The 17,604-nt window shown below is 33.2% G+C and overlaps 1 protein-coding gene across 2 annotated transcripts; it reads right to left on the bottom strand.

Annotated features, from left to right (window-relative positions):
• Positions 1-6,961: 6,961 nt before the first annotated feature.
• LOC107933665 (tryptophan aminotransferase-related protein 2) lies at positions 6,962-10,692 on the bottom strand. 2 transcript variants are annotated; one of them, XM_041076904.1, is made up of 6 exons: positions 9,880-10,016; positions 8,648-9,400; positions 8,081-8,384; positions 7,712-7,992; positions 7,331-7,626; positions 6,962-7,248 (listed from the first exon to the last, which is right to left on the bottom strand). In XM_041076904.1, exons 2-6 carry the CDS (start codon positions 8,734-8,736, stop codon positions 7,064-7,066), a joined length of 1,155 nt encoding a protein of 384 aa, XP_040932838.1. In that variant the 5' UTR covers positions 8,737-9,400; positions 9,880-10,016; the 3' UTR covers positions 6,962-7,063. The 2 variants fall into 2 exon arrangements, with proteins under 2 accessions (XP_040932838.1, XP_016721424.1); XM_016865935.2 differs by lacking the exon at positions 8,648-9,400 and having other exon boundaries at positions 9,880-10,692.
• Between the last annotated feature and the right edge of the window lie 6,912 nt (positions 10,693-17,604).

Genomic DNA, 17,604 nt, shown 5'->3' with positions numbered 1-17,604 from the left:
CTCTCTTCGTCACCAATTAAATTTCCGCTGCACTTTATCTATGAATATCAGTATATTGAAAGAATCTACGAATATCAGTATTAATACTATTAATAAAACAAATGTCAATTCTTAGGTTGGGTTAAGTTAATTTACAGATCAGTTTGATGTTTACACAAGTCTAATACTAATATTGAATGTTATTCAACTTGCTACGTGGATGCATTTACTTTCATCATAAAAGGAAATAGTTTGAGATAAAATTAAATAAATTTGATACAACATCCAATTTTTTTGGTAGTAGATCTTTAAAAAAGGTTTTTTTTAGCTAGAATTTTTGTTTTTTTTCCCATGCCTCATCGGGGAAAAAACATGAGATTCAGAAAAGCAAGCTTCTAAATGTGTTGGTGGGTCGGTTGGTACACTACTTCCAGAATGGCCTCCAAAGCTCACCTAGTAGAATTCAACTGTTGAATCATCGTATTTTCACCATAAATTATGAGAGTTACATTCATGGTTTGGTGGTTCTCGATATCTTCTACAATAATTAATTATGTCTAATACTTTTTGTGTCATTTTCTTATAATTAAGTAGGTCATAGCAATTAGCATATGTAGTTGTGTAAATCTTTTTATATTGTTGTTATAAAGAGGTTTCCTTGCCATGCCTAATATAACCTCGCTCATTGTGGTACCTTGCTAACTTATAGTATACTTAACATACAGAACCTCTTCTATTAATCTTGCTAGGACAAGTGTCAGACCCTCTTTTCGTATGATCAACACGTAAGATTTATTAAAGTCCATTCACGTCTAATTGTCGCTTGATTGCAAAACTCATCAATCCAATCGCCATTTGGCTAGTAGGCTATCTTACCCCCTGAAGGGCATATTAAGACAAAACCTATAAGAGCACGTGTTAAGGCTAGGGGATAACTTGTAACTAAACTTGCCTATAAATACCCCCTCCTTCACCATCAAGGCAAGACCATCTTTTTAAGCCAAAACCCTGTTGGACTACTTATTGTAAGAGATCGATTCTTCATATAATCATCCTTTTTGTCGCTATGTCACCCATCAAATTCTCTCCTCCTCCTCCTTTATTTTTGCTTCAACAATTTGGCGTGAGAAGCGTGGACAACATGGCTCATCCCAATGAAAACAACCTCGAAAACCTCAACACCATCACCAATCTCCCCACGCAAGGCTTTCCAATTGGCCAAAGTGACCTTCCACTAGCCAAGTGTGCATAGGTACAACTTATATTAGAACCCATACCACCAATATCAAACACAACGACCCAAGTATTATAACTTCGCTTAACATAAATTGTCTAGAGACATGGCAAATCACAACAACAACAACAACAAGATGAATTTTATCATGTAATCAAACCATATAACATCTTACTCACTTATCATACCAATTCATGTCATTTTGTACAACAAAATTTTCAATCTCATTCAAACATGGGATAATGTAATCACATGTATGTTCATGACATTACTCTAATACAATATCCAAGTTCAATTCAACATTTCTATATATGAACATCAAGATCATTATATCTCATTTCAATTTCTCATTTCATACAAACTGCATCGCCCGATGAACTCTAGTAAACAGATTCAGATACACAAGTGTCTTCGTTACACCATTTGGTCATCCAAGCTAAGTATATTCATGTCAGGTTACCCGTCCGGGCTAAACCTTTATAATGACACATCCGATTGCTTGTCCAAGCTAAATGTATATACATGTCAGGTTACACGTCCGGGTTAAACCTTTAAAACGACATCAAGTTACTCGTCTAAGCTAAACCTGTTTCACATGTATTTGAGTATCCACAACAAATGTTGGACCTCAGTAATCATCTATAATCGATCCCGTACGAGTGCGCACAAAACCCTATTGACATGCCAATCGTATCCCTAACATTTACTAAGTTCACACGGACATCTATTACACATATAATCATCACTTTCAGTTTTGTTCATTTATCACCTTTTGTACCAATTCACAACAAATTTAATTTACAATCAAGCATACATATATATAATTCAAATGCATATAATCTAAGTTATAAATACCGTATGAACTTACCTAGTCAAAATAGCAAACAAGTTGGATATTTAGGGACTAATCGATAATTTTAACATTTGCCCAATGATCTCATATTTGATCCAATTCTCTATTTATACAATTATTTTAGGCAATTCATCAATACCAAACATTTTCATGTTATGTCATGATATATATGAACCTATAGAATTTTGTTTTTTGATACCCCTAAAATTTTACATTTTATTCAATTTAGCCCCTAAAATCGAAATAACTATATCTTTAAATTTTGAGCCTTGATTTTTAAACTGATTTCAGTTGCAAACATTATAGACCCTCTACTATCTATTATTACTAAAATTTCACCTCAATTTCACCATTTATACATTTTAGTTCTTAAGTAGAAAATTAACAATTAAACTTTAGAATCTAGTCCTTTTTCATAATCTAAGCTTAGATTACTAAAATTTCACCGAAGTTTCATCATTTATACATTTTAGTTCTTATGTAAAAAACTAAAAATTAAACTTTACAATCTAGTTTTTCATAATCAACAATGGCAACTTTCAAAAACTTTAAAAGTTTTACAAATTGGTACATGGGCTAGTTAGATTAAGCTTCCATGACCTCAAAAATGTAAAATTCCAAGAAAAGGACTTAGAAAAGCTTACCAATTGAATACCGAATGCTAAAGCTTTAAAAATGGTTTTCCTTAAGTTAATGCCTTAATCACCTTAATTAACTTAAATTAACTATACAATTTATTAACTTAATCCACCATTAATTAATATAAGTGGATTCTCCCATCATATCCCATTAACATATATTAGAAAATGGTTTATTTGCCATTTGGAACCTTTGATTAATTAAAAATTTAGTCCTCGAAATCGCATTTTCTAGCACCACTGAAAATTAAACTGTTGCCCAATTCTTGAGGGCTTTTGCGCATATAAAAAGATGTTAAAAATGCCTACTAGTCTTTTAGTTGTTAGACAAAAAGATGGCAAGCTCTTATGAGATTACATTAAGCGTTTTAACACAGTGACCTTGTAGATCGAAGGTCTAGCATGTTAGCAGGCTATTAATACTTTTATAGCTAACATTAATCATGAACATATGAAGTATGTCCTTACAAAAAATAAATCTTAGCGTAGATGCTAAGATAGAATAGATGAATCTGTCTAATACAAAAGTAAATACAAGATATTAGGGTTATATCGCCAAAGGCAAGATCACTCAAGTTGAAGCAAATCGTCCAACTAGGAGTCTCAAAGGACACATCCCAATCATAGTATAAGGGGGCATCTTTCTCACTCCCCTAATTCACCCAAAAATAGTTTGGCTTGTTATGGTCATGGGATCTTTAAAGCACCACTTCTAATTAAACAAAGTTGCTTTAAAAATTATTCATTCGAGAAGTGTAAGTTTCATGGCGATATGGGCCACAAGATAAAGGATTGTATTTCTTTAAAGGATAATAAAAAAAGAAATAGTTAGGTGAGGACAATTCAAACAGTTTATATAAAAAATAAGGTACACTATCATAACAAACACCTAGTTTTAAATATATGATTATCATGTTACATATTCTCGTTAGAAGATTTAACCTTTAATATCATAAAACCAATATAATCCTATGGTTAAATAATTATAATTTTATTCACTTTTCTAATATGGATTAAAAATGTATGATCATATATAAAATCCATTTAGTTTATGGTTAATTTAAATTAACCAAAATGATTCATTTTATATGTTCATCCGTACGATAAAATTTAATTTAGTGTATTCGTCACATGAATAACATCCAAACATTGATTATTAAATCATGATATATCTCAAGTTAAATATATATTCATGATACTTATGTAGTAAAAAATTTCACTAACAATTTGTATGGAACAAATTAGATTTGAACTCTCCAAACCCGTGGTCTATTTATAAGTATCACTTTCTAATCTGCACTTTTTTTATTTTAGAAACCGTTGAACTCAATTGCACAACTTTTCATTTTGGGAAGACTCTTTCAAATGGTGATGATGCTTCAATTGGATAGAAGTTTTTTCAACTAATGTTTGAAGAATAGCATCATCACTCAAAATAAAATAAAATAAAAAGTATTCTTTCAATCCATTAATACAACATTTTCCAACCATGCATTTGCATTCCAGTCATTTTCTTTTTTTCTTTCATAATTGTTATATATATGTACGTATATAATACATTTTTTATAATTTTATACCAATCATAACTATGTATGTAGAATATCATGCATACATTCATACTTTTTGCATGTAATACTTCAATAACCACATCACAAATGAAAATCTAATTTATGCAACAAGAGTAAAACATTAAATATGGCGTACTTTTTTCTTGCTACAAAGATGTCTTATAAATAAAATATAAACAAAATCAATGTGACCTTATTGTCGATAACCTTCCTCGTATTACTATGCTTGTAGTGCCATGTGGATAAACATACATTCTTTAATTTCTCATCAATTTGTGAAAATATATAACTTTAGAATTGTTAATGTGTGGAGTTAAAAATAAACTTATAGAAACATTCGTTAATTTTTTATAAGGTTCTATTCATCCCCACCATAAATATTGGTATGCAAAAAAGTTATAAGCAAATGAATCTCAACGATAAAATAAAGTCTAATGATTATCTCTGTTTTGCACTAACAAAAATAGTCCATTGAGCACTAAATAGAGTATAACAAGAATATCAAATTCTACAAAGAACTTCTATAGTAACTCTTTTATAGAATAATATTTGAATATTAGAAGATGGAAGAGAAGAGGGAAAAAAAACATTTCTTAGTTTTGCATATATCTTTATGTGCACATTCAAGTGAATGTTGAGTTATATTTATAAGAATTCTCATGTCTCTCCATATAATTATATTTATTCAAGTAGACAGTCACATGTTTTAACAATAAACATAATTATTTAATAAATATCTATTTCAATAATCATGAATAACATAAGTTTCAGCAGTTAAGAGATATAATTCATTAGTTTTGTATAATGACAACTCTCTCAATTAATAATCAAATCTTTTAATTTTTAATTGTTTACTACATTTTAATTATAATCATTGGAGTATTATAAATATATTTTGAAAATGTTGTAAGCTCTGTTGTCAGTATCCATAGGAATATAATTATTGGAGTATTATAACCCCAAGTCATTAATTTCTCATGTTGATTAGTGTTCCTTCCCTTTGGGGCTTAGCCTTGAACCAATTGTTGCTTCCAAACGGATTCGGTCGTCCTCCTTCAAAGCAATTTTGTTCCTTAAAATACTCGAGAGAATGCTAGCTGTAATTAATTGCACTTCGTTACTGTAATCATTTCCCCAACACCTCCGAATGATGTTAGAACCATATCAGTCACTTGAGCAATGAATTTATTCATATACTTTTTAATTTTTAAATTAGACAAATAAACCTCAATAGAAAAGTTAGAATAATTTTTTTTCCTTTTCTTTTTAAACATGTTATTTTACTTTGCGATGGTTGTAAGAGGGCAGAAAGTAGCTCAAGAAATGATAAAATATCCAGTTAAGCATATAACCTCTATCCTTGGATATCTTATGACAAGTTGTTAGAAGCTTACCCCCTAAATTATGGCAACACTTCCCCTAATAAGCAAATATTAAAACCCATACAATAATTTCAAAAAGCTTAAAATAATTGTTATGTTAGTGAGAAATTTATTAAAATAATATGATTTCAAAATTTATTACTGAAATAATATGTTTTTCTACTAAAAAGAATTAATTTAGTGAAGACCCAAATCGGAATTAAGTGTGCTAATTTAGTCCTAAAATAGAATATGAAAATTTTAGCTGACTAGGAGACTGATCCATATTAAGTGGGCAGGCAGGCCTAGAGGCCTCATCAGCTAAAAGCATCGTCCTTAATTACTCATTTACTTTTTGGTTATTTAATGTCATTAAGGACATTAATATAAAGATGTATCATTTTATGTATGTTTATTTTTAAAATTTTTTAAACATTTCAATAAATTAACTAATTATATCACTTATGAAGTTATTTATTATTAAAAATTTTAAATAAAAAATTTAAATGAATTAACACCCATGAAAATTTTAAACACAATTAATTTAAGATATATTTAAGAAATATAAATGATAAAAAAAATTAAAAGACAATAAATGAAAATAGAGAGTTGAAATAAAGGTTGAAAAAGTAATATTATTACTCCACTGGAGGTCCAGTTTTCAACTAGACCCTTTCCTTCAACTGAAAATTGAAAGATCAGTGGAAAAAAAAAAAGCCAACTGAAAATGGGCAATTCAAATGGCAAAAGAATTGAAGGTCCAGTGCATTTGTGTTGAAAGTAGAAAAAAAAATTTCCTAAGCTGCAAACTCACTGAAGGCATGGTGCGACCCAAGGGCACCTAGGCATTTATTTTGAAAGAAGAAGCTAGAGAAGATTTGATCGAATACTGATTAAGAAAATGGTCCAAGTAAAAATATAAAGAGAATGATCAAAGCTTGACGATGAATAGTGATTAAAATGGGTAATTATAAAATAATGATCAAAATAACACCATATTATTTTAGTAATTTTTCCTATGTTAGCTGCAAATAAACAATAAAAAGTTTACCACTTTTTCATATTCGTAAGTAAGTTTGCTTGTGTGGTAGTATAGTGTGTGAGTGAGTTTAAACTTATATTTTATCAAAAAAAAAAAAAGTGTCATGTAGAGTATTAGAACATAAAAGAATCAAATAAAACCATTATAATTTGTTATATAATGTTTAGAAAATTTTCCTCTTAATTATCTCACCCTGGGTTTCGTGGTGCCATTAAGAAGCTTAAGCCTTGTACAGGGCTCGATTTCATGATTAACTGCAAATAGCATGAGAGCATTCACAGATGGATTAATGAAGAAAAATAATCTATTACTTCTTTTGCTGGCTAATATACAAAAGAATTATAACTCCCCATTTCCCTCTGTTATGCTTACAGAGGAATCTTGAATGTCAGGACCGGATGGTAGACAACCTTCGTACAAAGGTTTCATAATTTTTGTCTCGATCCAACATACTTATCCGGACATACTTAGGGCTAACCCCAAAGTGCTTCCCACCCCTCGTCAAGATCTTCTTCCCTCGAAGGAAGCTTTCGCAATTATCAATATCTCCTTCGCACTTTATCCATGCGAATGCTGCAAAGGATAGAGTTCAGGTTAGTCCACAGGACCAGGGGTATCACATTGATGCACTTAACCTTCTTTTTCCTTTTCTTACCAGGCTGAGGCTCGAAGACCCTGTTGAGAAACATGCAAAGCTGGGGAGGGAAGTCTGACACACTAAATAGCCCACTCTGTTGCACTGCCTCTCTCAATTGCTTCCACCTCTTGGCCATAACACGGTAGCTGAACTCGAAGAAGGAATCGCCTTCATTTGGTCCTTCACTGTTGTCCGATATAACTTTCAAAACTTTGGCTGCTCTGACCTGCGAATCCTTGGACACACCAATGGTGTTGATCTCTATGTACTTTGTCATTTTTCTTGCAACATCCTCATCTTTAACAAGAGCCCACCTGAAATATGTGTATTTGAGCAAGTCTAATGACTTAACCACTTATGTCCAAAGAATTCTCATTAAAAAAATTATATACGACTTACCCAATGCGCATCCCAGCATGACCAGTGCTCTTGGACACAGTGAATAGCATCAAATCATAGTTAGCCGGAGAGGATATCGGAGTATATTGTGGCCAATAATAGGCAAGATCATGAATTAATATCCCCTCACTACCGTTGACGACAGAGCGCCTTGCGAATCCATCAGGATTGTTGGGGGAGGTAACGAGTTCAATGTAAGGGCCATTTTTACTAAAGCTCCGGGCATCACCTGCCCACTTATATAACCTCGACTTGAGGCAGTCAGTAATCAAAGGATAGGACTGCAAGTAATCAACACAACTGAGGTCAAGTTAAACATATCTTAACACATTGCATATGCATTATTTCTTCTAGAATTCATGTACTTACAGAATAATAAGGGGCTGCTGAAACCACACTAATGGGCTCTGCCTCAGCGCAGGGCGACAGTGCGTAGAGTGCAGCTTGGAAGAGTTGCGTTGAACCCGTCCCAACAACAATGTGCCGGTTCTCCGTCACTGCATTTCCCACCACATTGTGTAATCTGACAATTTGTTCTGCAAATTCAGGCTCTAAGAACCAGCAAAGTCTAGTGGCATCCGAAAAGTAGCTCATGAACTGCCATCCAGGAATAACAACGGTGGTCTCATCCCCCTTCTTTTGCCAATAGCTTTCGTACATTGTCGGATCGCCACTGTAATTATTATGTTCATGAAATACAACTAAGATATAATTAGAGTGTTCAATTTAGAAAAGTCAGAAAACATGTTGATGCACATGAAGGATGATCCCCTATCTACTCTATTCATCCGGGGTGATTCAAAATAGCAAATTTCAACGAGGATATTAGATACAAAAACCAAAAAAATAAAAAAAGAAGAACTACAATTCATGAAGGGTAAAAACAGTTCACAAGAAGTAAAAAATGATGTAAATAGTAGCGGAAAAGAATCTGACATCAGCTGCCATTGGGGAATGGGCCATGGGGAGCGCAGGCAATGGTGGGACCCTGTGATCAGGAGATCAATGATTACATGCGTATGCATGGGTCACATCAGCTGGACACATAATAAATTGTTGTGCTACGTGGTAAAGGTGACGACCAAGAGATCATTTCATTATTGGAGCACATATAAATTCTAAAACAGGACCACCAAAACGACACAAAGGTGCTGGATTTCAGACAACCCCACTTTCGTAATTGAGTCCACCAGAAAAGCAAAGTAAGAAAGAGGTCTGATTTACAGAAAGCAAGAAAGAGATCTGATTTACAGGTAGCATAGGCCGCCTATGGTGCTTCTAAAAAGTTATAAAAGATCTTGAAGTCAATAGCTCAAAGACAAGCTTTTTAGTGTTTGTTTTTTAATTATTATTATTATTAGATGTCGCCCAAGGATAGAAGGTGGGTCACATGCAATGCACCCAAAGGTCACTCAGAGGGGCATGGCCCCACAAAAAGAACCGACATCTATTATTCTAATCTCTATTTCCTAGTTCGAAGCCTATAGTGGGGTTGCGCTATTATGCACCACGGAGGAGGAATCCCACTTGCTGCTGCAAACTAAAAGCTGAAAACCCAATATGTACGTTGTTTATTTGCTCTTCTTTCGCATTGATTTGTGCAATTTGGGAGGTCCACAATCACAAGATGTAATGAGCATAATGATGAGGCAGTGGTGAAAATGTCAAAATGTGTAGTACCACCACCACCTACGGTTGGGAACACACACAAGACATGTCATCAATTTCCCTGAAAAGTCATCTCTGCTCTCAACATGCACATGGAAAATCTCAATAAATAACTCATCACCAAGAGAAGCAAGAATGTTGTTAACCACAATTTTCTCCTCATTATTATAATAGTTTTCATCACTGAATTTATTAAAAACAATAAAGTTACTAACTATTGCTGATCATTAGTTAACAAAACCAAATAAAAAAGAATCACTAAAACACGTTTTACAAGAAAAAAAATCTGATTTTGTGAGCATTTATAGGAAATCATACTGACAGACAGCATCATTGACCCCTGTTTCCTGCCTCCATGAAATGACCTCTTACGCCAAAGCGTCACTAAAATTACTAATTGTGTAGATTGCAGTGCTAGAAATGTTAAACAAACAGACAGGGAAACTGATACTACTATTTCCAATAATGACAAATTAATTAACATTAATAAGAGAACTTACTGATCGAGGTTGATAACCCTGTCTTCGTCGCCTTGAGCCATCGTAAGAGACGAAGAAGATGGTAAAACAGAGGAAGAGAGACGTGTTATTTTGGTAGCAAGCGCCTCTTCCTTCTGCTCCGCAAAAAAGAAGCCATTAAAGCTCCCATCTTGAGAATCATGCAAAAGCAGGACCCTCAAAATTAAACTCACATTCAGAGCCAGTGACAAAACCAGCAAGTTCCTCACTGCGAAAACACTCAATATGTATGCCATCTCTCTCGCAAATAAAACTCCAGTGCAGTAACAGAGGATAAAGGAAACAGAGAGTTAGCAAGTGAAGACCGACGAACTACTGAAGAAGCAAGAGGAGAGTGATTATAGCAAAACCATGAATATAAAAACGAAAGAGATGATTTAGCTGGACCCTGGAAATCCTATTCCCAGAGTCCTATTTTGTGCATGAAAAACAAGTAGCTCAACCGGTTTGCTTCTACAACTTCAAAGATTTCAAAAAAAGAGAAAGTTTTTCAAGTTATCCACACATCAATGGAGAAAATCGATACACTGGGCATTTATTGTTTTCTTCAGCAAACCAAAACGTGCGAAATTCGTGTAAAGAAACAATGAAGTGAAGTAAAGCAGGTAACTGCAGGGTGTATATAGGAAGAACACCCTGGCAAATGCTTCAGTCGAGGTTTTCTCGGGAATCAATAAATCCCACCATACCATATTTTTTTATTTCAGATCTCTAATACAATCGGCACTAAGAAGTATAGATTCGCTGTTATATATTTAAATGAATAATGGGTTATATAGGAGGACGAGGAAAAAAAATGGGGGGGAAGTGGGAAAGTGCTCTGCTTTAAGATAAAAACTGCTTTCATTTTGTTTTTGTTTTTTCTTTTTAATTTTTATTCAGCTTTATTTTTTTTAACCTTTACTTCGTCATTTGGTTTTCTTATTTATCCTCAAAATTTGCTTTAACCTTTAATATTTAATGCTGTCTAATTTTTTTTGAGTTGCAAAATAATGGAGTTTTGATTTAGACAGAAATCTGAATGAGAATGGAAGATAAAATGTGATTTAATAGTTTATTTTACTTTTTGTTAAAGTCCAACTATCATTTTCATGACCTTCAGGCCCCTTGAAGTTTGTTTAATAGTTGAGGAAGCAAAGTGCATTTGGCAGGGTGCGGGCAAGAGCAGTGCTGGCACCATGCCACTAAAGTGAGGGGAAGGTATAGCCACGGACAGGAGAACCATTGGCACCAACATCAGCATGCGCAATATTGAACCATGCGCGTAGTTCTGGCTTCAAAAGCTTCTGGAGGTCCGTAAAGGGGTTTAGTTGGGGGAGGCAGTAGGACGACTTCTAGAAGATCCTGAAGAACGCCATCTTGTTGACTGTCAAGAGCACCTTTGATGTCTCCAAAGCCCGGTGTTGCCTTTCCGTTTCTGGAATTATTTCTGGACCATTTATCCTGAGCCTCGTAACAATATCAACCGTTCGATATAAGAGAATTATCTATAAATAGGAGCCACCCTACTCACATTTGTACGTTTCCTTCCAACCATTCTTAAACTCTCTCTAGCATACTTGACTCCAATAATAAGTATCTTAGAGGTTAACAAGTGCATTTGACTTTTTTAAGGAGTGCATAGTAGACGCTAACTTGGGCATTTTGAGACGTAATTCTGCATGCTTGCTCAAGTAAAGTATTCGTATCTTACACATTACTTTGGTAAATATGTGTTTATTATTATTTTTAGTATTGTTATACCTAAATAGGATACATCGTGTGAATCCTTTAAAATTTTTCTTGATAACCATTTGTAAGGAATTCCTTGTGAAAGTTACTCGATTAATGGTTCGTACAATAAGTGAACTCATTCAATAATTGATATTGCATGAGATTGCAATGTCAAAATAGGACAACCTATGATAAAGGCAAAACCACTTATCATAACACCACCTACCTACATCAGCAACAATACCCATTTGGCTACTGATCTTTGATCATTGACCTCTGATGGCTACTACAGTCTACTACATGTCGCTATGAGATGAAAAGTGATCCACAATATAAATCAAGAGCACAAGGGAAAAAGGGGGATCGATTTTATTGTCTTCATTCCTCCACCTTCTTCAACCTCCTTCTTTGACAACTCTTCGGACCACACAAGTGAATTAACTTCATCCCTCATCCTCATTCCTTGCCTTCTTAATATTTAGTATCAAGAACTGGTGCGGTGAGTACATATTGAACATGCATGTGACCATAACTTAATCAACAACTAGCCACCTCGAAAATATTGAAGAAAGAAATCAAGACCAACGACACCTAACATCGAACCAACCATAGACTATCTAAAACCAGCCTTAAATTAGCACTAGACAACGTCAACCAATCCCATCAAGGTATCCTTAAGAACCCTAGCAGCCTCATAATTATCAATACCCTTGTTATGCAACTCATCCTCAATATTACCTGTCGAAACCATTTTTTTGAAAAAACGATCGACTTTAAAAAAAACGGAAATGAAGTCGCCACCAATCTTTTTTTATGAGGTGTGATTGGATCACTTCGTAATTTGATCGTTTTAATAAAATATTTTAATTTATTAAAACAACGATTTTGGTCTACGAAATTCGAAAAAACGGGCTTTGAAGTTGGTTACGTGCGAGGAAGGGTTAGCACCCTCGCCACGTCCAAAATTGGTACCTAATTGATTAATTAATGTCTTAATGTCGAATGTTCAAAATTTGAAAAGAACTAGAAATACGATCTCTTTTTACTAATGTTAACTTTTAAAAGTGTTTGAATAAATCGAAACGAGTGTTAAAGACTCCCTCGTCTTGATATGACAAAACGTCACATCCCGTAAGTTAGAACACGACACTTTGAACCCTCGAGAATAAGCTTTCCTTTTAATTTTTATGTTAAAAACTCATGTATTTAATTTTACAAGGATATTTGGTCATGTTGGTTCAACGAGAAAAAAAACCCGTAAGTTAGGGCACGACTTTCTCGAATTTGTAAATACAGAACATTACATTTATTTCCAAAATTTCTTTTTTACGAATTTGGGTGAAAATGAATGACATTTGTAATGACGTACAATATTACGATAAAATGTTACAATAACAATGATGTAATTACAAAGATGAATATAATATTAGTATACTAGCCTTGATAAATAAAGGAATAAAACGAAAATGCACGATATGAGAACAAATAAACATAATGTAAAAATGTTTAAGAATGGATGAAATAACGAAACCATATGTAAAAAGGAAACAAATAATGAACAAAAGGATAAATAAGCAAATTTTAGTAGTGAACAAAAGGATAAATAATAATAATAATAAATGTGTGAGAAAAAGGATAAATAAATAGATACAATAAATAAATATTAAGAAAAATAATTAATAAATATAAGAATAAAAGAACCAAATTAAGATATAAATGAAATTAGGAGTATAACTTTTAACAAAATACGTAAATAAGGATAACTATGGATAATAATAGTAATAATAATAAGAATAATATATGGTAAAAATATATATAATTTAGTTCTTTTAATATATGTATAAAAAGAGTAATAAATAGATGGATAAATAATAATAAGAATAATAATAATAATGAAAGCATAGATAAAAGTATTAATGTAAAAAATGACGGAATAATAAAATAAACGAATACAATGATTAAAACAAAAATAAATAAATGAATGAATGAATAATATATAAATGCATAAGTAAATGAGCAAGCAAATGAATAAAATGAAATGGATAATGAATAAATAAACAGGTAAATAAATAAAAAATAAAGGATTTAAAAGAAAAAAGGCTTAATTGAAACTTAGACAGAATTACAAGGATAGATTAGAAAAAAATAAATAACGAGAGGGCTAAATGTAGTGCGTTGAGAAAGAATAGGGGGTAAAAGGGAAAATATAATAGACTCCCCTTATGCTCACCGTTTAGAGGGATTAAAATAAAACAAATTAAAATTAAGCGGGGTAAAAATTAAAAGAAACGAAAGGACTGGATTAAAACAAAAAAAAGGCGGAAGGACCAGCAGCACAAATAGACCCCTCGGGTCAAAACATGCGGACCCCAAGCGGTTTAGGTCGGGTCGCAATGCGGGTCTTCCAAGCAACATCATTTAGACGTCTAAAATCTGGCCCAAAAACGGCACCGTTTTGCACTCTTATTTAAACCTAGTTTTTTAAAAAAAAATCCATTTCGACCCTTATCCTTTTAAAAAACTGAATCACTCTTCCCTTCTCTCAACCTCTCCCCAGCTGACCATGGTACCGCCGTCCGTCCACCGCACTGCTGTCGTGGCCAGTCGCCGGCGACAGACAAAATGGGCTTCTTAGCCTTGTTTTCAACAATTTGAAGGCCAAGCTTTCTCAACCCCCAAAAGATCAAAAGAAAAGGTCCCTCCTCCTCCTCTTTTAGGTTCGATTTTGACGACGGAGAAGAGACCTCTGACAACGAGACCGCGGGATGATTCTGGTAAGGTTTCCTTCTTCTTTCTTTTTTTTTCGTTGGTAAAAAAATAAAAAATAAAAAAATAAAATATAAATATAATAAAACTTAAAAGTAAAAATAAATAGAAATATCAAACGAATATCACCTTCTTAAAAAACTTAGAAGTTCAAATCTTTGATTTTTTTTTTGTGTTTAATCTTCCGAAAAAAAATAGAGTGACTGTTAAGCCTTTTATAGGCATATTACAACTGTTCATTTTTTTGTTTGTTTCTGCTTGGTTCTTCTGTTTGTCCCCTTCTGTTGCGTGTTGGCTTTGTTTTGCATGTGTCAGATGCGTGGTGATGGCGTGTGGTGGCCAAGGGTAGGCCTAGGGGCGGCTAGGAGAGGGCTAGGGTTTTTTTTGCTAAAAAGTTTTAGGCTAATTGGGCTAGGGTTAGTTTTGGGTTATTGGGTTTTAGTTTGGGATTTTGGCCTGGTATGTATAAATATGGATTGTTTAATTTTGGAGTTTTTATTTATTGGTTTGGTTCTTTTTGTTTTATTTTTGTGATTTGGGTCCAAGCCAAAATTGGCCTATTACATTACCAATTTCCTCCACCCTAGTACTATTCTCAGTATTTGCGAGGTAACACTAGTGCCTTATCAGGGGGTTAAACCTTCCAAAATCCGTATTCAAAGTTAGAGGCAAAATCAAAAAAAAATTCTGAGAGGGGAATTAAATTGTATATCTTTACGATAGTAAAAATGTAATTTCATCATTTGAATAGTCTATAACTTTATAATTTTAAAGGATTAAATCAAATTTTTATTATTTTGGGGGCTAAAGTAAAATTTTACTATTACTAATTTAAAATTTTATAAATTATAAAATAATTTAAATAGAAATTTTTCCATTTTAAGAGAGCAAGGACACTGCCATCTTGGCTTCTCCATTGGTCAAGGTCCCAACAATTGGTAGAGATTCAAGAGAAAATGAGGGTGTTAGAGGAGTAGCTCTTTGCACAACAAAGATTGTATTAAAAACAATAAGAGTGTCAACGCCAACTTGACCAAAGAAACAAAAGGAATTAAAAGGTTATTGAAGAGTTGAAAGCTGCAAGAGATCCTTTATGAGACCACCTTATTTAACAAGAAAAGACCCCATCCTATTTGATTTGGTGCATTCCTTATGATACTCACCAACTTTATTTGATATTACTATTTTCAATTTTCTATCTAATTTCCTTTTAACCTCATTACTATATAATTTAAGGATATTTACTATTGAGATTTTTCATTAAGTAAATAGATGTAACATCATAAAAAAGCATCAATAAAGATGATCAGATATTTTTTTCTATTAAAAGATGGAACATTAGAAGGTCCACATATATCAATATGTATTATTTTAAGGAATTGGGTGTTTTTATGGTGCTTTTCTTTGTAAGTTTGCTTTTCTTTCCCTTAATGCAATTTACACATACACTGAGGTTAACAAAATCTAATTTTGGTATAATCTACTTCTTACTAATCTTTCTAGTCTTTCTTTCTATATATAATTTAAATGTTTATGCCACAAACAAGAATAATTTTCATTTAGCATACTATATTTTATTTCAACATTAATATGTTCAATAAGTAAGAATTCATCAAAAAAATTTATGAAATTTCAATTTATATAAACTATTAATAAAGTTTCAAGAACACCTAATAATATTATTCTTAAATAAATTGAAACAGTCATGTCCAAACTTAACATTAAACCCGAAAACATCAAATTTTGAAATAACAATAAGGCTCTTAAGTTATAGCAAATATCTGATACTTAATGATAAATCCTTATATTTTTAATTGAAGCTTTCATATGGCTCCTCATATATATGAAATTTTCATTTGGATTTATGGTTTAGACCAAAAAGAATAGACCAAAAAGAATCTTTGCATCATATTAAATATATAAATAGTGACATCAAATCAAACCAGCAAATATTATTAGGAAGTTACATTAACTCAACCTTATCCAAAATTTAAAAAAAATAAACTTTCAAAAAATAAAAATTAAAAAATTTGGAAAATTAATTTATATGTGTAACACCCCTTACCCGTGTCCAACGCCGGGACAGGATATGAGGCATTATCGGACTTGAACATACACTACTATGTAAAATTGGGCCATAAAATTTCGTTCAAATTTAAAATTTATTCAAGAACATGCATATCGTCCCTTATATTGGCCTACGAGGCCCAAAACATACATCAGGGGCGGTTTGGGACTAAATTGTGAACTTTAGAAAAATTTTCTTAAAACAAGGTTACACGCCCATGTGGACACAAGGACATGCCCGTGTGCCCTTGACACGCCATGTCCCAAAGCCGTGTAACTCTCTGTTTATGACGTTAGCATAAATTTAATATCACACGGCCAAGTCACACGCCCGTGTGCTAGGCCGTGTGGCGAATTTAATTTTTGCATTTAAGGTGCAGACTTCACACGGCCTGGGCACACGCCTATGTCCTAAGGTCGTGTCCTCTACACGGTTGAGACACACAGTCGTGTCTCTGCCCATGTGTTTACAACCATGCATATTGACTTATAAAACTAGGGTGCAGAGGACACACAGCCAGACTACATGCCCGTGAGGCTAACCGTGTATCACAGACGGCTTAGACATATGCCTGTGTGTCTACCCGTGTGGACAACTTTGAGGCTATTTTCCAAGCCTTCTTGTCACCCTTAACAACCCCAACACACACTCATATGTCAATGGTGGTTGTCATGGCATAAAAGGGTTACTTAGACATCCATAGCTTTAACTCATGCATGATAAATTCATATCAAGTTTTCCTAATTGGGACTCATTGACTTGTTAAGTTCATTCAATACATTTCTTTACCTTTATTAATATAGTGACCATACCAATTGGCATCATTTATCCATCAAACATAAATTCCACATTTTATCAACCATTTGGAACACACCACAAAAGTAATAACACATCTCATACATGTCCATATACAAAATGGAATAATATACCAAAAAGAGCCATCACTTTGGCTAACAAATATGACACATATAACAAAATACTAAGTCCCCTATACATGTCATACTTAAATGTAGTAAACTAATTATACCCCAAAAGATTTGTTGATAGTGTGACTCAAGCTCCGACGTCCATGATCCCCGAGCTAGCTTGACGATGTTAAAAGAAAAGAGAAAGGAGAGAAGGGTAAGCACAGGGCTTAGTAAGTTGCATGTAAATAAATA

This window comes from Gossypium hirsutum, chromosome A09 (genome assembly GCF_007990345.1).
Source record: "Gossypium hirsutum isolate 1008001.06 chromosome A09, Gossypium_hirsutum_v2.1, whole genome shotgun sequence".
NCBI lineage: Eukaryota > Viridiplantae > Streptophyta > Magnoliopsida > Malvales > Malvaceae > Gossypium > Gossypium hirsutum.
This window is presented reverse-complemented; position numbering and strand designations above follow the sequence as displayed.